General features: G+C 29.8%; 4 protein-coding genes across 6 annotated transcripts; 2 read left to right on the top strand and 2 right to left on the bottom strand.

Moving 5' to 3' along the window:
* Positions 1-225: 225 nt before the first annotated feature.
* Positions 226-632, top strand: LOC123268716 (histone H4). Its single transcript, XM_044734045.1, has one exon. It carries the CDS (start codon positions 263-265, stop codon positions 572-574), a length of 312 nt encoding a protein of 103 aa, XP_044589980.1. The 5' UTR covers positions 226-262; the 3' UTR covers positions 575-632.
* A 2,815-nt stretch (positions 633-3,447) lies between these two features.
* On the bottom strand, positions 3,448-4,210 carry LOC123268695 (histone H1-like). Its single transcript, XM_044734020.1, has one exon. It carries the CDS (start codon positions 4,150-4,152, stop codon positions 3,484-3,486), a length of 669 nt encoding a protein of 222 aa, XP_044589955.1. The 5' UTR covers positions 4,153-4,210; the 3' UTR covers positions 3,448-3,483.
* A 6,615-nt stretch (positions 4,211-10,825) lies between these two features.
* Positions 10,826-15,489, top strand: LOC123268672 (transmembrane and coiled-coil domain-containing protein 4-like). 2 transcript variants are annotated; one of them, XM_044733980.1, is made up of 5 exons: positions 10,826-11,236; positions 11,887-12,183; positions 12,287-12,298; positions 12,365-12,497; positions 13,908-15,489. In XM_044733980.1, the coding sequence occupies exons 1-5, from the start codon at positions 11,218-11,220 to the stop codon at positions 15,118-15,120; spliced, it is 1,674 nt and encodes a 557-aa protein (XP_044589915.1). In that variant the 5' UTR covers positions 10,826-11,217; the 3' UTR covers positions 15,121-15,489. The 2 variants fall into 2 exon arrangements, with proteins under 2 accessions (XP_044589915.1, XP_044589916.1); XM_044733981.1 differs by lacking the exon at positions 12,287-12,298 and having other exon boundaries at positions 10,829-11,236.
* A 1,323-nt stretch (positions 15,490-16,812) lies between these two features.
* On the bottom strand, positions 16,813-22,227 carry LOC123268657 (solute carrier family 12 member 9). 2 transcript variants are annotated; one of them, XM_044733944.1, is made up of 5 exons: positions 22,142-22,227; positions 21,906-22,058; positions 21,480-21,753; positions 21,226-21,360; positions 16,813-19,344 (listed from the first exon to the last, which is right to left on the bottom strand). In XM_044733944.1, exons 3-5 carry the CDS (start codon positions 21,745-21,747, stop codon positions 16,901-16,903), a joined length of 2,847 nt encoding a protein of 948 aa, XP_044589879.1. In that variant the 5' UTR covers positions 21,748-21,753; positions 21,906-22,058; positions 22,142-22,227; the 3' UTR covers positions 16,813-16,900. The 2 variants fall into 2 exon arrangements, with proteins under 2 accessions (XP_044589879.1, XP_044589878.1); XM_044733943.1 differs by lacking the exon at positions 22,142-22,227 and having other exon boundaries at positions 21,906-22,129.
* Between the last annotated feature and the right edge of the window lie 60 nt (positions 22,228-22,287).

Raw genomic sequence — 22,287 nt, forward strand, 5'->3', positions numbered from 1 at the left:
AGTGGGGGGAAAGTTGAAATTCTAGAGATTTGATTGGTTCAGTATAAAAAAAAGAGGGGGAATAAACTGGAAAGGGTATTGTTCTATCCTAAAAACTGATCTGATTGGTTCAAAGGTAAAAGTGAGTAGTGGGGGTAAAAAAAATTTTAGTGGAAGGAGTAACTCCAAAAAAGAGTATAAATATTTCGACTTGAGTTACCAGAACGCATTCTCGTCAGTGTTATCGTCTAAGTGACTTCGTTCTGACTCTCATCTAATCATCATGACTGGTCGTGGTAAAGGAGGAAAAGGATTGGGAAAAGGAGGAGCTAAGCGTCATCGTAAAGTACTTCGTGACAACATCCAAGGTATTACCAAGCCAGCTATTCGTCGTCTAGCCCGTCGTGGTGGAGTCAAGCGTATTTCTGGATTGATCTACGAAGAAACTCGTGGTGTCCTCAAGGTCTTCCTTGAGAACGTAATCCGTGACGCTGTCACCTACACTGAGCACGCTAAACGTAAAACTGTCACCGCTATGGATGTCGTCTACGCTCTGAAACGCCAAGGCCGTACTCTCTACGGTTTCGGAGGTTAATTTATCTGTCTCTTCTTTTCCCATCAAATTAAAACAAAACGGCCCTTTTCAGGGCCACCACATTTTTCTTACTAAGATAATCTTCAAGTTGTATATTGTATATCAAAGTTTACTTATTGATCTATAAAGAATAATTTTCACTAACACTGATTCGATATGATATTATAACAATTGTTGCTGATGATGAGTAAGTCGCGTGCAATTTTTCTCAGATAAATTATAGTAAATGCCATATACTTTATTGTCCACTTTTCTTCAATTTTATAATTAATTTATAATAATCCATGTTTAGTTAATTTATTGATATCTAGAAAGCTTCACTATGGTAAAAGCCCTATTAGATGATCACGTACCAGTATTGGAAAACTTATAACTTTGATACGCTAACTAGCGGTTCCAAGTGTAACTACTCAAGGTAGGCTAATTTTGTATACATGTGTACATGTGTAGCCTACTTTGAGTAGTTCATTTTTGAATACCCGAGGTCTAATACCTAAGCCACGCCTATCCTAAGGATCCCAATATGATCACTAGATGTATTTGTATATCTATATTCACAAATATGAAAATAAATTAAATCAACGTGAAATTTTAAAGGATGTCTGTAAAAACACTAGTCCCAACCCTTGGGCTAAACACAAACTACCTCAACAGCTATTAATTAATAATCATAGAAATCTGCCTATAAAAAATGTAAATATTGTAAATAGATGTAAGATAAACATAGTTTATAAGAAGTAGAATTAAGTTAACCACAACATAACGCAACCTAAATAGGGTTTTTTAGCCACTTTTCCCTAAAAAGTCACAAATATCAAATAAATACATATACATATTGTTAACATTAATTTATATAGAAATATAAAATAAGTTAAAGCAAAACAATTGACTAGGAATTATTAATTAAAAATTTATAAGCTGATTATAATTGATAAATGTAATTGGAAAAATAGTAAGAATCAATAAAATATATTAATCAATAAAATATATATATAAAATATACAAATACATGGAGTGATCATATACTGGTACACGATCATCTATTGGGACTTTTACCTTAATTTTCAAATTATTTATAATAATTTACTTGTTTCAGTCAATATTGATATTCAATTTATTTTTACCATTCAGTAGTGTGTGTACTAACTAAGTAATCGAATGTTGAATATAATTTGTGTTCTCTGTAATTAAAATGATACTGCGGCTAGTTTTAATTATAATAAACCTATTTATCGATTACTACAAAATGAACGAAAATATAAAGCTTAACCAATTAATTAATACAAATTTGTTCAGTCAAATTGAATAAAACTAAATTATTTCAACTAAACAATCGATTTAATAAAATGATCGAATAATTGATGTACAGTATATGCAACTTATAATAATGATAATGAGGTTTTATACTATAGTTATTACAACAGACTGCTAAAAATTTAACGAAAAATAATTTTCGACTAATTAAAAAATGAACATATTTATTCAACAAATAGAAAAAAAATCGGCTTATTTTACTGACGTTAAAATTAGATTAAATTCTATTTTATTTTGCTTGAAATATTTTTTAAGCTTGTAAAAGAATTGACATCTAAAATTTAATTTTTTTTATCAATCAAAATTCGCGATAAATAATTAATTGTAAGTAATTGATAAGTTAGATCTTTTTGATAAAATTTGAAGGTATTTTAGGGATTAAATATTAAGTTGATATGAAAAAAATTTTATATTTTTCAAATTTATGTTCAGTCAATTAAGTGACTTGAAGATTATTACTTACTCTAATAATAATAATAATAAATAAAAAATTTTTAAAATGAATACAAGTTTAAAATTAAAATAAGTGAAGCTATTAATCAAATTCTTCTCTAATTACCCCGCTAATGTATTTTTTAAAATCAAATAAAATTATTTTTGAAAAAAATAAAATGATTAATTATTACAGGAAATTTTAAAATTTTTCCAAAAAATTATTTAAAAATATACTTAATATAATTTATTCAAAAAGATTAAATTTTTTTGACATTGAAAATAATGTATCTTTAATTAATATTAGAAAAAATAAGTGTTTAAATATAAATTAATGTAAAATAAAAATTTTAACAATTGTACACGCTGCTGATTGCAAAAAGATGTCTAACAGACTATCATTATGGTAGAGTATTTTTTTTCTATCTATTGTTAAGGCTCTTATTAAAAGCCCTAGTACCTGCTCAGGAATCAGTATCTGCTCACTACTATTCACAAATGCAGGTATATAAATACATGGAGCGAGCAAGTATTGGTTTCTGTGCAGCTACTGGGTACTTTACTTTATTACTATTATAATTGAAAAACGTAATTGGAAACAATAGTAACATTCAATAAAATACAACTAATAATAAAAAAAAAAAAAAATTAAAACGAAAAGAAAAAAAATGTATAACTTATGCACAGATTAGCAGTCGCAGGGGCAGTAGCCTCATGGTAAAAATTTTTTTTATAATAAATTACATTTATATAAAGTAAAAGACCTAGTTATTGACACTTGCAACTTTATTTTAATTAAATAAAACAAATAGACTGTAATAAATTACTAAATATAATTTTTCAGATAATTGGTTTTTTGAGAACATTTTATTTTTTTAATTAGAATAAAATTGCAAGTGTCAATAATTGGGTTTTTTCCATTAAAAAAAAAAATTTTTTTAAATAATTTGAATAAAGAAATTAAATTAATATCAGTAATAAATTAAATGTTGTTAGATAATTAAAATAAATTAACTATAAAAATTATATATAGGATAAAGTAATCATAAATATGATGTGGATGAAATTTGAAACTATTTTACGTATTGAAAAATTTGGTGGCCCTGAAAAGGGCCGTTTTTTTTTTAAATGTCAGAGGATCAATTAAAAAGATGTTAGTCAATTTATTTTTTAGCAGCGACTTTCTTAGCGGGAGCTTTCGCGGTTTTAGCAGCGACCTTCTTGGGCTTCGGAGACTTTGGCTTAGCTGTTGGTGCCTTGCTAGCCTTCTTAGCCTTAGGAGAAGCAGAAGCTTTCGGCTTAGCTGGAGCTTTGGCAGCAGGCTTTTTAGGTGAAGCTGGTTTCTTCGCAGCAGCTTTTTTGGGTCCAGCAGCTTTCTTAACCGGAGACTTAGGCTCACCAGGAGTCTTCCTGGCGGCTGGCTTCTTCACTGCAGCTTTCTTAGGCGCAGCTTTTTTCCCACCAGAAGCGGCCTTGGGCTTCGGCTTAGCAGCAGCTTTGGAAGTTGCAAGCTTGAAGGACCCAGAAGCTCCTTTTCCTTTGGTCTGGACCAAAGTTCCTTTGGTGACAGCGGACTTGAGGAACTTCTTGATGAACTGAGCCTGCTTCTCAACATCAACCTTGTAGGTTGAAGCGATGTACTTCTTGATGGCTTGGAGTGAAGATCCGTGACGTTCAGCGAGGTGTTTGATAGCTGCGGTGACCATGTCAGAGGTGCTCGGATGAGTCGCCTTGGCTGCTGGCTTTTTAGCCTTGACTTCCTTCGGCTTTTTTGGAGAGTCGGTCTTCGCGACCATCTTCTCTTCAGCTGGAGCAACTTCGGTGTCAGTCATCTTGACGATTAAGCGAATTAAAGTTTTTTAACGTACGTTCAAAGTAGTTTAATAATGACCGTTATCAAATTATAGCGCAGACACAGTCTCGCGGTGGGTAAGGCATTTCACGCGGACCGCGAAGAGAGACTGCTCTACTTGTTACCTAAATCTTGTCGACAAATTCTACGCACTGGTGTTCGAACATATTTTTTATAAAATGTTTTTTAACAATATATCTCAGAATTTATTTAAAAAAATTATTTCTTCGTTATTAAAAATGTTTGAAAATTACTTTAAAAAAAATTTTTATACAAAAAATTCAGATCTAATTACTTTTATTTGCGTTTTTTCAAGACACTACAGCGCGGAAAGCCATAGATGTATCAACATTATTGTTAATAAATAATTAAATAATTATTTTCTTCTTGAAGAAATAATTTTTTACAATTCTTTAATGTTCATTGCTTCTATTTCAATTGAAATATAAATTAAATAATTGTTTTTTTTCAATGTATACCCGTTTTTATTCAGGTCGCTCAAGCAAACCCATAGATTTTTGCCAGTTTTGCATCGTTATAACAAATTATTCCTTTTCAATAGTGAAAAGTATCATCAATAATTTTAATAGTTTTTTTAATCATTAAAAACTAAAAAGTATCACTGAAAAAATTACAATTACTGTTGAAGATTCTTTCACAATGGTATGCGTCTCTTTTAGGTGGTCTGGCGTGCTAACAGACGCTACTTCTGTATTTAGCGAAATTCATTGATGTAATTTTAAATATAAGTGGAAAATATTGATAATTGCTTAGTTTTACGATAATCTGATTTTGTTAAAACAAAAGTAAAGAAATAAAAATTTTTAAACTTTTTTTTATTTTATTTCACGGCGGATTTATGAGAATAATAATGAAAATAAATGTTTGTAATTTAATTCAAAGCTTTTAATGTTAACGAAAATTTTGTAACGACAAAAAAATGTTTGTAAAGTATTTCTACAAAAACGTTGTTGATTTGTTAATATTTTATGTTTAAATACAAATAATTTGAAAGGGATTTTTTATATTTTTTTATCTAAGAAATAATTTTTTTGTTTAATTTATTCAAGTTTTTATGAAATTCAAGAAAAACGAATGTGATTGATAAGAAAGTCTAAATGCTATTTTAACGGGTTAAAATTTTGTGAACAGTGACGCTAAAAAATTATCAAAAGAAACTAAACAGTTAAAATTCCTATAATTTATCGTTAGTTTTAAATAATGTTTACAAATAATAATTTTACATAAAATAAACATTGTAATTAAATTTTTCAACCCCAAAAAATTCTTTTAAAATAACTTGTAATTTTATAATAATTCTCATATTTTAAAATATCGTATTTTATCTGAATTTATTTAATCCAATTGAATTTTTTATAGAAACTTTTGCCTTCATAATAAAAAACATGTAAAAAAAAAAATTATTTATTAAATAAATAAATAAAAAATTTTAAATAATTTTTAAACTAAAAATTTAGAGAAATAAAAATGAAAATGAAGAAACATTTAAATGTATAAATGTATAAGTATTATTTAACGTTGTAATTAAATGCATATTTATTTATTTAATTATTTATTCAATCATAAGTAAAATAATTTATTAACATCAAGTTTAATTAAGTAATTCAGAAAAATAACAATGAGGGATCAAATTACATTAAATTATTTACTGATTTAATCTTTAAAAAAAGGAAACGTTTAGTATTAAGTTTAATCAATATAATTCGATATAAATTTAAATAATTAATTAATTTATTTATTTATGTAAGAAGTGCATGAATAAAGAAATTTAAAAAACCGTTGAATTTTTATTCCATACGGCGTATTTATCTTAGATTTTTGTGCGCACATAACAATACACAAGACCCGTAACGGTGTAGAAATCATTCGTTAGAGTGGGGAATGAGCCCAACGTTTTTAACGGACATTCGATCTTTACATTTGTTATGAGAAAATAAAATGTAAAAATACAAACTGCGTCATTTTAGAATAAATCTTAAAATTTCTTCCTAGAAATTTCTGTTCTTTAAAATAATTTTTTTTTTTTTTCGATTATATTCCAACGCTTTCTAGAGAATTAATTACAATTAAATATTTTTACGACTTTTTTTTTTTTTTTCTCTACAACTGACACTTTTTTTAAGCCCAATTTTCAGCCTTAGACCGTCAGCACGCGTGCTAAGAAATTTTTTTAAAGTATCCATATTCAATGCATAAAATATCGTTGGAGTGCAAGTGAGACACTAAAAATCACGTGAATGCTGAAGGGTTAAATGCTTGTAACAAATGACAGTACGGTCAAAAAAAGTCAGTAAAAAATGTCAGGATTAAGAAAAAGTAAAATAAGCATGCTTTACACCTTCGAAAGTATGACTTTATTAACGAATATTGAAAAAAATTATCTTCTCGACCGTTACGGCTTTAGTGGAGGAAAATACGATTCAGCAATTGCATAATTCCGTGCTAAATATGGAGCTAAAAAGATAACCGACCAAGATCTAAAAAGGTAAAATTCAAATTTATTTATTTATAGCATATTAATCATAGAAATATTTATTATAATTTTTTTAGAGCATACTTATTGTGTTATTTTGATTATGTTATAGAATTATTGACAATTTTTATCAGTGTGAACGTGTCGAGGATTCTTCATATGATAATGAAGATTATCGTTAATTCGATTCTTATTATTCAGTAACTTGAACAAACAAAAAGAATAAAGTTTTATACTTAAATTACTACTATTATTAATTATGATTTAAAACTTCTATGGAATAGATGAAGACAAGCTTTTCAATAAAATGAAATTTTTTTTAAATTAATAACTAAATAAATAATTATTTTTCTAATAAGGTATTTTTAATCAATGATGATTCTAATAAATAAAGTTTTTGCTTTTTAGACTACAATAATTGTAAAAATTTACCAAAATTATAACATGGCCGTGAAATTCAAATAAGAACTCGGCAAATAAAGATTTTTGTAACTATAAGGCTTGTTTTTATTTGTTTCGTTTTAAAAATCTCTTTATATTTTACATTGTGTACATTACATTTCATTTTTACCGTTTATTTAAAGCCGATTTTATCAATTGTTAATTTTGTAATTATTATTTTTTTCTTCATAGATATATATATTTTTTTTTCGTACTTTATTAATGTTGAGTCAAAAAAATCACATGATACTCAAAAATCAACAGACATCTTATAATTTTTTTAATTTTCATAACAATTAAATTATTATGCAAAAAATGAAGTAAAAAAATTTTACATGTAAAAATTAAAAACAATCATAAGTAGGAATTAATTAAAAAAAATTTATTTTGCAATCATAATTGATTTTTTACAAAAATTAAAAAATTTTCATTTGTCTGCTGATTTCAGTAGCATAAAATAACGTCAATAAAAGCATGCAAAATCACTTGTGGTTATAATCAAGCTCTTGTAAAAGCGTTATTGATTAATTCATAAATTAATATTAATTAAATAACTCAAAGATTTGATTAATAATTAAATTAACTATTTTTCGATTTAAAATATATTGAAACAATACAAATATACACTATATGAAGTTAATATGTTAAATAATTGACAACATAAAAAGTGTATGCGATACAAAAACTAATTATCCATCCTGCAGGACAGCTCTATGATAACCGAAGTTTATTTACTGTCACCTATTTAATAAGATTAAACTCCCTCACTCTTACTAATTGTCGTAATAGAGAATAACAGGACTGTTGGTTTAGGTCATAGTAGGTAAAAATTTAAAGACACATTTTATGTGGCCATTCCACAGATATAATTTCAAATAATTAAAGTGAAAAATATTCAAATTTTTTATACTACTGAATTTAACAGACTTCGTACAATTTTTTAGATTTTTATAACAATTAATTTTTTTATTTTTAATTAATTAAATTTTTTTTGGGATAAAAACTCATTTTAGTTAAAATATTTTATCATGAAGTAATTAAATGTTGCTCATTATCTTATATTGAATTATGTACAATGTAAAAATGAATTTTTATTTTTGCTAAATTATTAAAATTTTTTTAATTTTTAATTTTGCTGAAGAAAATAGTAATTTACTTCTTACATATTGTGCTGACTTGTAATAAATAGAACCGGGATTTTTGCTTTAATTTCAGAATAACAATTAAGGTAGTAGTCTGGTAACTTGGGTTCAAAAAATCTTTTTTTGCTCGCATTTTTTATACCTGGGTTGACTCTGTTATTCTATTATATATATTTATGCATATATAATATATATTTATTTTAAAGTATATTTAAGTTAAAATTCACAGCACTCTGTTAGTATTTGATCGTACGTTGACACGTAAGCATCTAAGATGGATAGGAAAGGAAAAAAACGTGGTACGAAAAGTCCTGGAGATCCAGGCATTAAGCGAAAATTTCACGGTAATAGATACACTGCTGAAAAAGATGTAACATTTGTGAGCAAGTCTGCTGAAAAATTAAAAAATGAAGAAAATTTTGAAGTAGCCATTGATGAGAGCTCAACGTACGCTCTTTTAAGTTTTACTTTAGTATTCAGTGCTTTAGAAAGTGTTCTGATTTGTAAAGCTTGCAAGAGTGATATAAAATTTCTTAAAAAATCTCAAGTTGGATTGGGATTTAACTTGTGTATAAAGTGTAAGTGCGATGAATTTGCTACCATTAGTTCTTGCCCAAAAGTGAGGAATGCGTTTGAGGTCAACAGACGTCTTACTTTTGTTATGCGACTACTCGGTGTTGGTTTATCGGGTATAAACATTTTTTGTGCCATGATGGATTTGGGACCAGGGTTTAGTAAGAGCGGATACTACAGTATCCTTGATACAATACATATTGCTGTTAAAAGTGTTGCTAAAGTTTTATTTCGTAAAGCAGCACAAGAAGAAAAAAAAGAAAATGAACAAGAAGGAAATATTGCAGATGAAATAACAGTTTCGGGTGATGGTTCATGGGCAAAACGTGGTTTTACGTCACTACTAGGTATCGTTTCTTTAATCGGAAAGTACTCTAATAAAATAATAGACGTTATTGTTAAATCTAAAGTTTGCAAAGCTTGTGAAAAGTGGGTGGGTAAAGAAAATACAGATAAATATTTAGAATGGTACGAGGATCACCAGACTGAGTGTACGGCGTATCACGAAGGAAGTTCTGGTAAGATGGAGGTTGACGGAGTTATTGAAATGTTTCGACGATCCGTTGAAGAGCTCGGTGTAAAATATAAAAAATATATTGGTGATGGGGACTCCAAAACTTATAAAAATTTACTAGAAGCAAATATTTACAATAATGATCTTAAAGTTGAAAAAAATGAAGGAAGAAACACACAGAATAATAACGAGGCTTTTAATCATTGTGTTTGGAGTTTTGCACCAAAATATATTTTTGTAGGCCAAAAAACGTTAGAAATTGCTGCATTCACTGCAGCATGTATATTTAACGAAGGATTTTTCCCAGTACTAAAAATATTGGAAGTCATGGACGTTACGCTCGGCCCGTGCGCTGTCGCGTTTGCAAAATCTTACAAATATCTCGGATTGCAAAAGCGGAAAATGCCACAGCAATGTCATCGAAAGAAGCCCAAAAGAGTCGAAGAGCGGACAAAGTTGCGGAGAATGATGCCTATGAAGAGGATGAAGGCATATTATACTCTCCAGGCATAGACGATTGACGTAAGTATAAGTTTACTTATGAAAATTTGTTGTTGAACTTTAAACGCGTTTTTTTTCAAAACATTGTTTTTCTGGTCGGCCCGGGTCCTAACTTTTTTTTACTCTCAATATTCAAGATAATTCATTTTTATTTTCCTATAAAAAACCACCCTCCAAAGAAGTCATGAAAATAGGCATAAGTTACCAGACTACTACCTTAATAATTAATCGTGTCAAATTTATCGAGGGTTTTCTGACACAACCTCGTATCTCAAAAATGACAATTTTAGTGATGAGGTAAAAAATGGGTTATAAAAAATTAATATTCATCTAAAAACAATATTGATCAATTGTATTTTCTAAAAATACTATTATGTTTATTATTAATCTGGTTTATCTTTTTTTTCAGTAACGCGTTTATAGTTAATTATCAATTTTTCAGTTGAACCCTTTCATCTTCAAAAATCGAGATACGCGGTTGCGTTTGAAAACCATCGGTATGATATTACAGCGGAAATATTGGTTGTATTAAAAATTTTTTAAAATAAAAGTTATTAAAAATTTAGTTTTATAAAAAAAATGTCTTACAATTTTTTCTTAAGACCAATAAAAAAGCTGCAATTTTAAAATTGAGATTTTATAATTAACAAAAGTTTGAATCATTCATTATGAACCTCAATATTAATTAACGAATTACGGTGAAAATATTGGTTATATAAAAAAATTATAAGAGATATTTATTGTTAAAAATTAACTGTTCAACTTTTTTATAAGATTAATATTTTTAGCAAAAATCTTGGCCCTGGTAATAAATTACTTAAAAGACCTGAAAGTACATGCGTAGAAAAATTTATAAAACTTTAGTTATAATTTTTCAACATATTTTATCTTGCATTTAATCATTTTGAAAAAAATCCTATTAAATGTTGTCTAACTTGACCTTAAAAATTGACAAAAAAAACCTAGCAAATCAATAAAACTATAATCTAATTATTCCGTCGAATTTCTATGATGCGTATCAATATTTTTTGCTCATAGAACAAGTGATACACATAAAAAAACTTGGATTTATCAGCTCGGAAGTACTTGGTTTGTAGTAGGGGAAAATCCAAGCTTGTGGTAAAAAGTCGAACATTCCCGACTTATTATTAGTGTTAAAAAAATGTAAACAGTGTCTTCCTAATACAATAGTAGTAAAGTATTTTTCACCAATAAATGACCAATTATTAAAAGTAATTTTTCTATCTATAATAACTCTTATCAAATGAGAGATAAGCAATAGTAAAAACGTTTTATTAAATGAAATCACTCAGTGATAAGTTATAGGTAAAAGAATTAAATAATATAACCTAGCGCCTTTATTAATGAAAAAATTAAACAATGGATCGTACACGAAAGCGTAAGTAATTATTATTATTACTATTAATTTAAATAAATAATCATATTTGTTAATAATGATATTGAAATCAACAGACATCTGGCAATTTTTTTATTTTTAATGAAATTAGAAATTTTTTTATAATTTAAATTAAATTATTGTGAAAATTAAAAAAAATAATTAGTGAAAATTTTTAGAAGTATTTTTTTTATTGCAATTGATTTGTTATAAAAATTAAAAAAATTGACAGCTGTCAGCTGACTTCAGTATCATTATTTTTATTATAAATCAATTATGATTAAAAAAATTTTTTTTTTTAATTTCCACTTGTAATTTTTGTCAATCTCTAAACGTGGAATTTTTCTGATACTGAATTTAAAAGACATCTAACAATTTTTTAGATTTTTTTAACAATTAAATTATAATGAAAAAAATTTAGAAAAAAAACTTCACATGTAGAACTTAAAGAAATTTAAAAAAATTATAAGTGCGAATTTTAAAAAATATTTTTTTTATAATCATTGATTTGTTATGAAAATTTCAAGAATTTTCAGATGTCTGCCATGAATTTTTTTATTAAAACTTTTTCACAATAATTTAGTAGTTATAAAAATTGACAAATGTCTGTTAATTTCAGTATTATTTATTAATAATATAAATTCATTTTACAGACAATCATTTAGACATATCAGAAAGTGGAACGTATGCGTACTTGTCAATTTGTTCTATTTCTCTATCAGAGCTGTTTCCTGGTGAATGGAACCACCAATTCAACATAAAATACATAAAAGGTCTGTGCGAGTACCTGAATGCTCCTGAAAAAGTATCAGCTGTGATGCTGGTCTTGGTTGACGGTAACTCTGGACATACGGTTGAGCCTTACATTGAACTTTTACTCCAAGAACCAAATTTAAGTAAAAAGCCTATTCTAATTGTCCAAGATGCTGTACTTTATGCTGTACAATGTGGTAAGGATAAATAACCAACCGATTTATTTATATGCTTTATAATTTATGATTAATTAAAATTAAAATTAATATAATTACTATTCATAATGAATACGACTTCCAGGAATGATATCAGGTACAAGTTAAAAATTATGTAGATGTCAAGAAAAACTGTCATTTAAAATATTGATCTTTATTCCAGGTGAATATGACGCACGACAGAGAGTCCTTGCTCGTCGATTAGCGGAATTATTAAATGTTCCATTTGATTTGATAGAGCTGTATGAACATTCATTGGTTGAATTATTGAGTAAAGATGATACCGATCGTGCTGAGTAAGTTTAATCAATTATTTTGAGTATTTTAAATCAATAAAGTATACGGTTTAATGTTCTTTATAGCTTGAAAAGCAGAACAATGTTGAAATTACATGACAATTTATGTTAAAAAAATCTTTAGGCTTCTGTATTAATATTGATTGGAATAAAATTTATGAAATTATTGTATTGATTTACAATATAAATATTTAAAAGCTTTTTCTTTAATATGCTGTAGGGTATATTAATAAATTTTTAATGAAATTTCATTATTTTTTTTTTTTTTTAATATACTCGTGAGTATTTTAAAGGGTCCTTCTGGTTTTAGTGCTCGAAAAAAGCCAATATGTTTGTCGGCTGACTGCCTTGGGCTGACTGCCCTGGATTTGCATCCAGAGTACAAAGAATTATAATAATTAATAAAATTGACAACGTTGCATCTTAGGTTACCCTAGAGAAGTCGTCGGAGTCCAGCTCTCACGATGTTTAGGCTAGAGCCCGACGACTCTTTTATCACAAGCGATTTCCGTTACTTCGCTGATGATGAATTTTATTCATCACCAACGAAGCAGTTAAAATTTTTGAATTAAAAATTTAATTAAATATTATAAATTTAACGGGAACGTAACAACGTGGTTTAAATTTTATTAAGATCGAGTCAGTGATTCTAGAGATATCATGTACGTCAACCAGAAATACATAATTCTGAGATAAACAAGTTTAAAGTTTTTTTTAATAAAAAAAAAAAATTTTCACTTAAAGTTAATCAGTGATGTCGGCACAAACATTGTAAAATAATATCGTTATAGTGGTTTTTTTTAGCTTTTAAAATTCCCTTTATTTATCAGTTAAATTGGCATACATGGTTGTACATATTTTTATTTTTGTATTAAAAATAGTTCCTTACTCTAATTAGAGCTATAACAGATTGTTTATGTATTTATTTGTTTTCATACTAGTATTTGTTCAGATGGTATAAAATATTTTTCGTGGTAAAATTTGAAAGAATCCACTTGATAGTTCGTTATAGTGGTCCGATCACTTGGAAATTTTAACACAATTTTTTTAGATGTGTACTTTTGAAAAATGTAAAAAAAAAATTTTTTCAAAGTTACAAACCAGAATGATCCCTTAATTTAAAGAATTTTGAACGATGGGTATATATATTTTTTTTAAATATATCGTAGAGTAAAAAAATATTAACGATTATTAATAACTTTTTATTAATTTATAAAATTCTATTCAATTTACCAGAGCTAAAACATATTTTTAAAAAAATATAACATCAAATTGAATTGTAAAATCAGCATTTAATTTAAAAATCAATTAACAGAGTTTAATTTAATCCGAACTTAGTATTTTTCTTCGTAATAATTTCAAAATATAATATTTTATCAATACTCATACTAATACCAATTAAATCAACAGAGAAAATGACGCAGAATCAAAGAGACGGGACAAGATACGTAAAATAAAACGGTATACGTCAATAGGAATAGCAACGGTTGCAGGAGGTACGTTAATAGGACTAACTGGTGGTTTAGCAGCTCCATTCATCGGCGTAGGAGTCGGAACAATCTTGGGAGGTGCAAGTGCAGCTGCATTGACAAGTACTGCAGGTGTAGCAATAATAGGTTCAATCTTCGGAGTCGCGGGTGCTGGACTAACTGGCTACAAGATGAACAAGAGAGTAGGAAAAGTTGAAGAATTTAGTTTCGAGCCACTGTCACGCTTCTGTAATACGGACCAGCAGTTGCACGTCGCGATAGCTGTGACAGGTTGGTTGAAGAATCAGGACATCGATAACGTGAGAAAACCCTGGAAGTGTTTGGCTATTTCTCGGGAACAGTACGCGCTGAGATACGAAACCAAGTATTTAATTGAAATGGGGCAAGCGCTAGAGTACATACTGAGTATGGCGGTATCATTTGCTACCCAGGAAGCTCTTAAATACACTATACTCGCGGGAATAATGAGCGCAATAGCTTGGCCAGCTGCTTTGCTATCAATCGCTTCAGTGATTGACAATCCTTGGTCTGTTTGCTGTCGCAGAAGTTCTGAAGTTGGTAAGCATCTTGCTCATGTCTTGCTTTCAAGGGAACACGGCAAACGACCAGTTACTTTGATCGGGTACAGTCTTGGTGCTCGGGTTATTTTTTACTGTCTCAGAGAATTGGCTGAGGTCGGAAACGCCGAAGGAATAATTCAAGACGCCATCATGCTGGGCGCTCCGGTGACTGACAAATCTACTCAGTGGGAAAAATGCTCGCGGGTCGTCGCTGGTAAAATTATCAACGGGTACTGCAACGCTGATTGGCTTCTTAGATTTTTGTACCGCACTTTGTCCATGGCCACAGGTGTTGCTGGTCTTGCGGAAGTTAAGTGTCCAAGGGTCACCAATATCGACCTCACCAGCATTATTTCTGGACATACTGAGTACTCGGATAAATTGGTTGAAATAATGGAATTTGTTGGTGTCAAAACCCGGTCTGCTGATGTTCTAGATGACGAAGGCGTCTTGAAAAAGTCTACGTCTGATTACACTGAAATGGGACGTTCTCGTAAAAGTACTTACAGTAACACGAAGCTTAGAATCAGAGCTTCGAAATCCGATGAGTGCCTCAATATCCTTCCAATGTGAATATTTTTATATAATTGTTTTTATAGGTGACCATCTTTTATTTCTCATGCAATAATTAGGGTAGAAGTACCGGTTTTGGTCATTTTAGGACCATTTTTGGCCACTTGATATTTTCGTTAATTTGTAAAAAATTTAACTATTCAAGTAGAATTTTTATAGAATTTATGGATTAGTAACTTTATACAAATTGAATTCATAACGTCTTGCGCTTATAGAAATATTTATACAATAATTTGAAATTAAAGTGGCCAAAAAAGGTACACTAGCCACAAACGGTACTTCTACCCTACCTACGACAAAATTTCTCATCAATAATTTCTTGTGCAATATTTTATCATATCTTCAAATATATTTTCTCATACAAAAACTTATTGCTTATAATTAAAATTATTAATTATATTATTTTATATAAAAATTTTTATTGTTTTTAATATTTATATTAAAAAGTTTGTCATAATGTTATAATTAAATTTGTAATTGATATTAAATTAATATTTATTTATTTTAAATAAAAGGACACAACACGGTAACAAGCTTATGTGTTGGTCTAATGTCGAATAAACACACACAAAAATCATGAGAAAAGGGCACTACACGGTGTCTATCCGAAAATTAATCACGGATCATTTGTTTTAAATGATAATTAATTTTCGTCAGATAAATTCATGTTGTGATAAATTTTTTTTTGAGAAATTATTGTACTTGAGATATTTTTATATGAGAAATTTTGACGTGGGTAATTTTTGCGGATTAATAAAAGCGGGGAGCCGCTTTTATATCGTGTTAACAATGTCTTCTTGGCCTTTGTTAGTGTTAGAATTAGAAAAAGACTAAGTACCTTAATAAGTCCGTCCTCAATAAATTCGTACTTGGGGATTTTGGTATTCTATCGTGATAGTAAATTGCTTTATAGCAAAAACGTAAATGACCAATTTATTCACTTTTTTAAATATAAAGAGAATTAATTAATTATTGTTATTTATTCGAATATATTAATTTATCCGCTGGCGGTATGCACATTGCGATATATTTATGAAAAATTTTTTACATAATAAACATCACAGTTTTTATTATTAATTGAAAGTATAATAGATTTATTATATATAATATATTACATATATTTTATGTATATTGTTAAAATACTGTATAAAAATTACATTATTTCAATGTATAAAAAAAAAGCTACTGATTTTTTATTTTATAACTTTTATCACAGTATTACATCGATTGTATAATAAATAATCTCTTAAAACGAATTTTTTATGTTATTAATGATTCCCGTGTAGAAAAATGCTAAGAAACTGCTCACTTTAATTATGATAAATTGCTTTTTTAATGATATTGGTTTTCCTGCAAATCAATATTGTGAATTTTCTGACAATTACAGGAATCAAGCCTCAAATCAACTTCAATTACCGTCTTATATATTGCTTATAAAATTTAAACTAATTATATTTATCCTACACCGACTTATAATCATTTAAAATACTCTTCAACCAATACTTTATGTAAAATAATTATTCTGATAGTAAAAATAATGATACTGAAATCAAGACTTAAAATTTTTTAGATTTTTATAGCAAATTATTAAAGAAAAAATATTTAAAAAATTCGCACTTATAATTTCTATTAAACTTCTTAATGTGGAATTTCTAAATAAATTTTTTTCATAATAATTTATTGTAAAAATCTAAAAAATTCTAAGATGTCTTGATTTCAGTATCATAAAATAAAAAAGCCAGCAGTTTCTTTAAAATAAAATATATAAATACTAATTAAATTATAAAGTAGTTGATGTTACTGCATTAAGCCCATGAACAAGAATAGTAGGCGGCAAATCAGCCGTCAGTTCAGTAAGAATTTGTAGATACTGTTTGTACAATTCATCTTGATTCCAGTTATTAGCAACCGGAGGTTGAGGAAGATACAGAAAAGTAGCAGCCGTTTTAGCAGAACTATCCCGAATCAATTGATTAACACCCAGAATATAAGTCCTGGCCAAGTTACTCAACTCCTGCGGCATGTCCTGTGAATCAAAACTTCCCGTCTCGATAATAGGTCTTCCCTTCAACCCAGAAAATTGAGCTCCCAGTCCAGGAATTTTTTGTATCGTCGCGCTTATTCTCAGCATATTCAACAACTTCTTCAGACGATATTCCGTAGACGCGCGAGGAAACTCAATGCTGGTTGAGCCCTGGGACTCAGTGATGCTCAAGCTCGCGGAGTTGTCCGACATTTCGCAGTAAAAGACTCTTAACTTCAAATTGCTCCACCCACGTACCATGTTTATAATACAAGCCAACTGCAGCATAAACAGCGAGGTTGTATCAAAGGGATCTTGGTCACTCGGCTGGAAAAAGTTAACCGGCCACACGTCCACAAATTCAACATTTGAATTTTTGTTTATCGACATTTTATCAAGAGTCGAAAAATGCCTGCAGAGACACAAGTTCTTCTTCATCCTCAGCACATCAATACACATTCCTACGTACTGATGCGCATCGACAATTTTTCCTTCGTTTTGTCTCAACGGGAAAGTCATTCCTCCTCCATTTATCCCGCTATTATCATCGAACATAGCAGTCGCGTACTTTGACTCGTGGAAAAAATCTCTAGGCATTTCGTCATCGTAAAAACCTAGAATAATAGTATTTGGTTTCATAGCACCCATCCCCGAGATACGAATCAAATGCTGCAAGCCTTCTCTCACAGTCTTGGTGATTGTCAGTTCAACGAAAGCTTTTACTTTCAGGTGGTCAACAAGACTCAGCCACTGCGGATACTCGTCCAAAGTCGGATCCAATGTTTGTCCAGTCTGATTAAAGTCTCCAACTTTAACATGTCCTATAACAAACAGCCCGCCTTTTTTTAAATCATTTATAAAGTCTATCAGCGGACATGCTGATCTTGGAGACGCGACCATCAGTAACATCTGCGGTCGCCAAAATTTAACGTGATCTTTGCGCGAGTCCAGCATCAGCAGGTACTTTCTTACTTGGTGGAATATCAAAGCCTGGGAAATACTGCCCCAGGCTGCATTTTTGCTCGGGGAAAACAAATGTAACACGATTATTAAAATTAAACAGACTATAATACTTATTGAAGCGTAAATACTGTTTATGACGAACATCATCACTAGAGTACCCAGCAAACCAATTGTAGCGGTATGCCAAGTGAAGTAAGTGAATGTTGGCCTGAAGTTGGGTGCACTGGCTAGTTCGAGACCCAAGCAGGCGAGATTCGTCGCTAAGTAACTCAGCAAAAACAATACGGAGTTTATTTGTGCGATAGTGTTGAGGGATCCGATCAGCAGGATTATTTGCACGAGGCACCAGGAGGTAAAAACGGCAGCTATGGGGTTGCCTTTCCAGGTTCCTCTGCAAATGAAGTTTAGACCGGATCCGAAGATATTGTCTTTGGCAAGAGCTTCCAATACGCGACTGGAGCCGATTAAATTGCTGAGACTGGCGCTGAATGTTGCTGTTAATATACCAACGGCAACAAACGGTGGCCAAAGATTGATGGGCATCATGTAGATGAAATTGTTCTGCAGAAGAAATCTACTTGATGTCGCTGCGGTGAGGATTGAAAGAACGATGTAGCAGATGAATGTGAACAAAACCGCTGACAAAGTCCCCCGAGGAATGTTCACGCTTGGGTTCTTCAGCTCTCCAGACATATTTGCACCGGCCATTATTCCGGTCACGCCGCTGAAGAGGACACCGAAGACACTGGCAAAGTCTGACATCCGTCCATCGCTCGAGTAGTCGGCGGTGTAATTTGAGTACAAGTTTCCTTGCAAGGTTGTTGCTCGCAGGCCGGTATAAGACGCGTTTAGCTGCTCGGTTATGTTTTTGACGAGAGTGTTTGCGTCCGGAATTGGAACTTCCATGGGTTCTTGGGTCAGGAAACTGAGGAACACACTGCCCAGACAGATGCAGACTGTTGCGAAAATCGCAACGCTGGTTTTAGCGAACATTGAAGCGCCGATCAAACACACTAACAGGTTTGCTGTGTTCAGGACGGTGCAGTAGAGAAATCGCCACCAAGGACTGTCTGGGAAGACTGAGGCGGAGCCGACCAAGTATCCGTTTGGGCCGAAATTTTCTACTATTCCTTCAGCGCAACCTGTGATACACAAGGCGCTTGATACTATGTTTGCCATGAAAAATAATGTTCCGATTGAACCGCCGAATTCTGGGCCCAGCGTACGGCTTATCATGACTGAGTTTTTAGTTAAGGATTTTTTTTTTCGTTTTGTTTTTCGTAACTATTCATAATGAAATAATAAAAAAAACTTATGAATATTAGACATATTAATTTCTTTTTATAACTTGAAATTTAAAAAATTTCATTGTTTAAAAAAATTTTTTTAAATAGTAATTTTGGTAATTATTTACAAGTGGGGTCAAACCCATTTTCGGTCATAATTAGATAAAAAATTAACATTTAAAAAAATTTTTTTTTTGTTCTGATTTTTTTACGGCGGATTTATGATAAAAAATGTCGTGAAAGAAAAAAATGAAGATTTCAATAGCTTTTCTGCCTTCAAAAATTGGAAAAAATTTTGGCCCTCATGTTTTTGGATAAAATTTCTATTTCATTTTTAACTTCCCGCTAAGAAAATTGAAAATTTTCAAAAATCGGGAAGTGATTGGTTTTACCCCGTTTTTCGAAAATCGAGTTTTCATCGGATCTCGACGTTTCGAGATCCTAGGAAGCTTTCCTGACTATTTTCACGATGATGTCCGTACATCTGTGTGTGTGTGTGTGTGTGTGTAAACCTCTCGTAACTTTTGAATGGCTTGACCGATTTCATCGCGGTTGGTGTCATTCGAAAGGGCTTTGCAAAACTTAGATTTACTGTAAGTTGGAACCGATTCGGACCAGTAGATTTCGAGAAATTGCAAAAAAAGTGACAAAAAAAGTTGTTTTTTTTTTTTTTTTTCATTTTTTTTAAATATCTCCGAATTGGCTGAACCGATCAACTTCAACAACTAATCAGCTCTTAACCTTGAAACCCCGCATCGATCGCCACATAGAGCGTCAGAATCGGTTGATGCGTTCGTGAGATATCGTTGTCGAAAAAAATCGAAAAAAGTGTTTTTTTGTAATAACTTCGAAATTTTTCATCAGATCAATTTTTTTGTTCCAAATTTTTTATAGAGCTCAAAAAACCACATCGATCACCACCTACCGCGTGAAAATCGGTTGATTTATTAAAAAGTTACAGCAGTTTGGAAATAAGAAAAATCGCGTTTCATCGAATTTTGACAAGACTTTTGAGCTCAAAGAGCTCAAAAGCATAGCAAAGCTATCTCTTTGAGCTCGGAGAGCTCAAAATAACACATAAATTGTATTTTTGATCTCGAAGATCTCAAAAACGTCATAAGTGCAATTTTAAGTGCCTAGGTATGGAATTAGCGGGAAGTTGCAGGGATGGCCTTCAGAGTCAACCGTTTTCCTAACTTTTTTTTTATATTTTTTATCTTTATTTTTTTGAAAAGTACATAAAAAAACAAATAATTAAAAAAAAAAAGTTGAATAAAAAAATTTATAAATTTTTTTGAAAATTTGTTAAAATTGCGATAATCAACTTTTTTTTTTTAATTGTTCATTTTTTTATGTATTTTTCAACAAAAAAATACATCAATAAAATCAAATAGGAATTTCGTTCAAAAAAATGCAAATTAAAATGGTTGACCCCACTTGTAAATATTTACCGTAATTTAATAATCTTAATTTTGAATTTAAATTAAATCATTAAAATTACTCTCGAGTGGTAAAAGCCATTAAAAAATTTTTTTTCTAATTAATTATTATAAACCTCGAATAGTAAATAATATTGTAATGTATAAAATTTAAATTTAACCAGCAGTGCTCTAATAAAAAATTTGAATTGATTAAAGATAAAAAATCTTGAACCAAAAAAATAATTTTGGAGAATTAAATTGTCTTGAATTAAATAAAAAAGTTCTTGATTAAAGTAAAATAAACTTAAACCCGAAAAAATTTTCTACTTGATTTAAAGCACTAAAATTTTTTAAAATGATTCTCTTTTTTTAGGATTTTTAAAAGATTTTAAAAAATAAAAAAAAAGGATACAATATGCGCCTCCACCTTCAACAGCTCCATTTGTCGAAATAGCACACACAGACGCTACCGTGAATACTAAAATTCCATAAGCTATCATAAACTGTGTCAGCGTCACAAGTAATCCAGCGTTACCCACAATATATCCTGCAAAACAATACTCATAATTAATCATAAAATGATGATATTTTTAACATTAAATTATCGATAAAAAATAAGAATAAATATTGCTAAATTATTAAAAAAAAAAACAATCAATGTCTTACCCATTCGTATAAATATTAAGGCACTGAACATAGATAGAGTAACTGGACTGAATACGCCAGCAAAGGTACCAAGTGTCCGGGTATTGTCAACCCCGAGGCTGCTAAACTCAACATACCCATCCGTCTCAGCGTTCGATGACTTTCCCATTCCAAAAAAACTTCCTAGTCTACGAAAAACACTTCTTCCGTTAATCAAAGGTGCTTTTTCGCTGGATATCCTCACGTTAACTCGATCCGCGTTCGTCGAGCCCGTATCCGGAGCTATCATGGTGAGCTGAAAAATATTAATGAGTCACTTGGAACTTTATAACTTATTTGAACTTTATTAGATAATCAAAGAAACAAAGAAAGTTATCTCAGGAAAAGAATAAAAATTTAAATGATAACCTCTTGAGAATAATTAAAATAATTACAATAATTACTCACGTCTTTGATGATATTGAATGTCTATGATGAAGTTTTTTATATTTTGACAGTTGAAAAATATGTAGGCGGTTTTTTTTTTTCAATGATAAATTTGTATTGATGTCATAAAAACGTCATATATGGAATGGTGAATTAAATAGTTTTATGTTTACTCTAAAATGTTAAATAAATACAATAAATATGTTAATTAATTTATCTAGAAGCTATGATGTACATATGTTACTAAAAATACTTACACATACTTGCTTCTTGCTTGTATTTGTACGAAAGTAAAATAATTATGACACTGAAGTTAACTGAGATTAAAAATTTTTTAGAATTTTATAGAAATTAAATTATTATGAAAAAATTTAATAAAAAAATTCTCCACGTGTAAAAATTA

Source organism: Cotesia glomerata, linkage group LG7 (assembly GCF_020080835.1).
Source record: "Cotesia glomerata isolate CgM1 linkage group LG7, MPM_Cglom_v2.3, whole genome shotgun sequence".
NCBI lineage: Eukaryota > Metazoa > Arthropoda > Insecta > Hymenoptera > Braconidae > Cotesia > Cotesia glomerata.

Excerpts from the sequence above, each read along its gene's own strand:
- LOC123268672 (XM_044733980.1), top strand. Across the intron at positions 12,498-13,907 it reads GATGATACCGATCGTGCTGA|AGAAAATGACGCAGAATCAA; the intron begins GTAAGTTTAATC and ends TTAAATCAACAG.
- LOC123268657 (XM_044733944.1), bottom strand. The coding sequence starts at position 21,747 with ATGATAGCTCCGGATACGGGCTCGACGAACGCGGATCGAGTTAACGTG. Across the intron at positions 21,361-21,479 it reads CTTAATATTTATACGAATGG|GATATATTGTGGGTAACGCT; the intron begins GTAAGACATTGA and ends ATTGTTTTGCAG. Across the intron at positions 19,345-21,225 it reads TGAAGGTGGAGGCGCATATT|TCATGATAAGCCGTACGCTG; the intron begins GTATCCTTTTTT and ends CTAAAAACTCAG.
- LOC123268695 (XM_044734020.1), bottom strand. The coding sequence starts at position 4,152 with ATGACTGACACCGAAGTTGCTCCAGCTGAAGAGAAGATGGTCGCGAAG.
- LOC123268716 (XM_044734045.1), top strand. The coding sequence starts at position 263 with ATGACTGGTCGTGGTAAAGGAGGAAAAGGATTGGGAAAAGGAGGAGCT.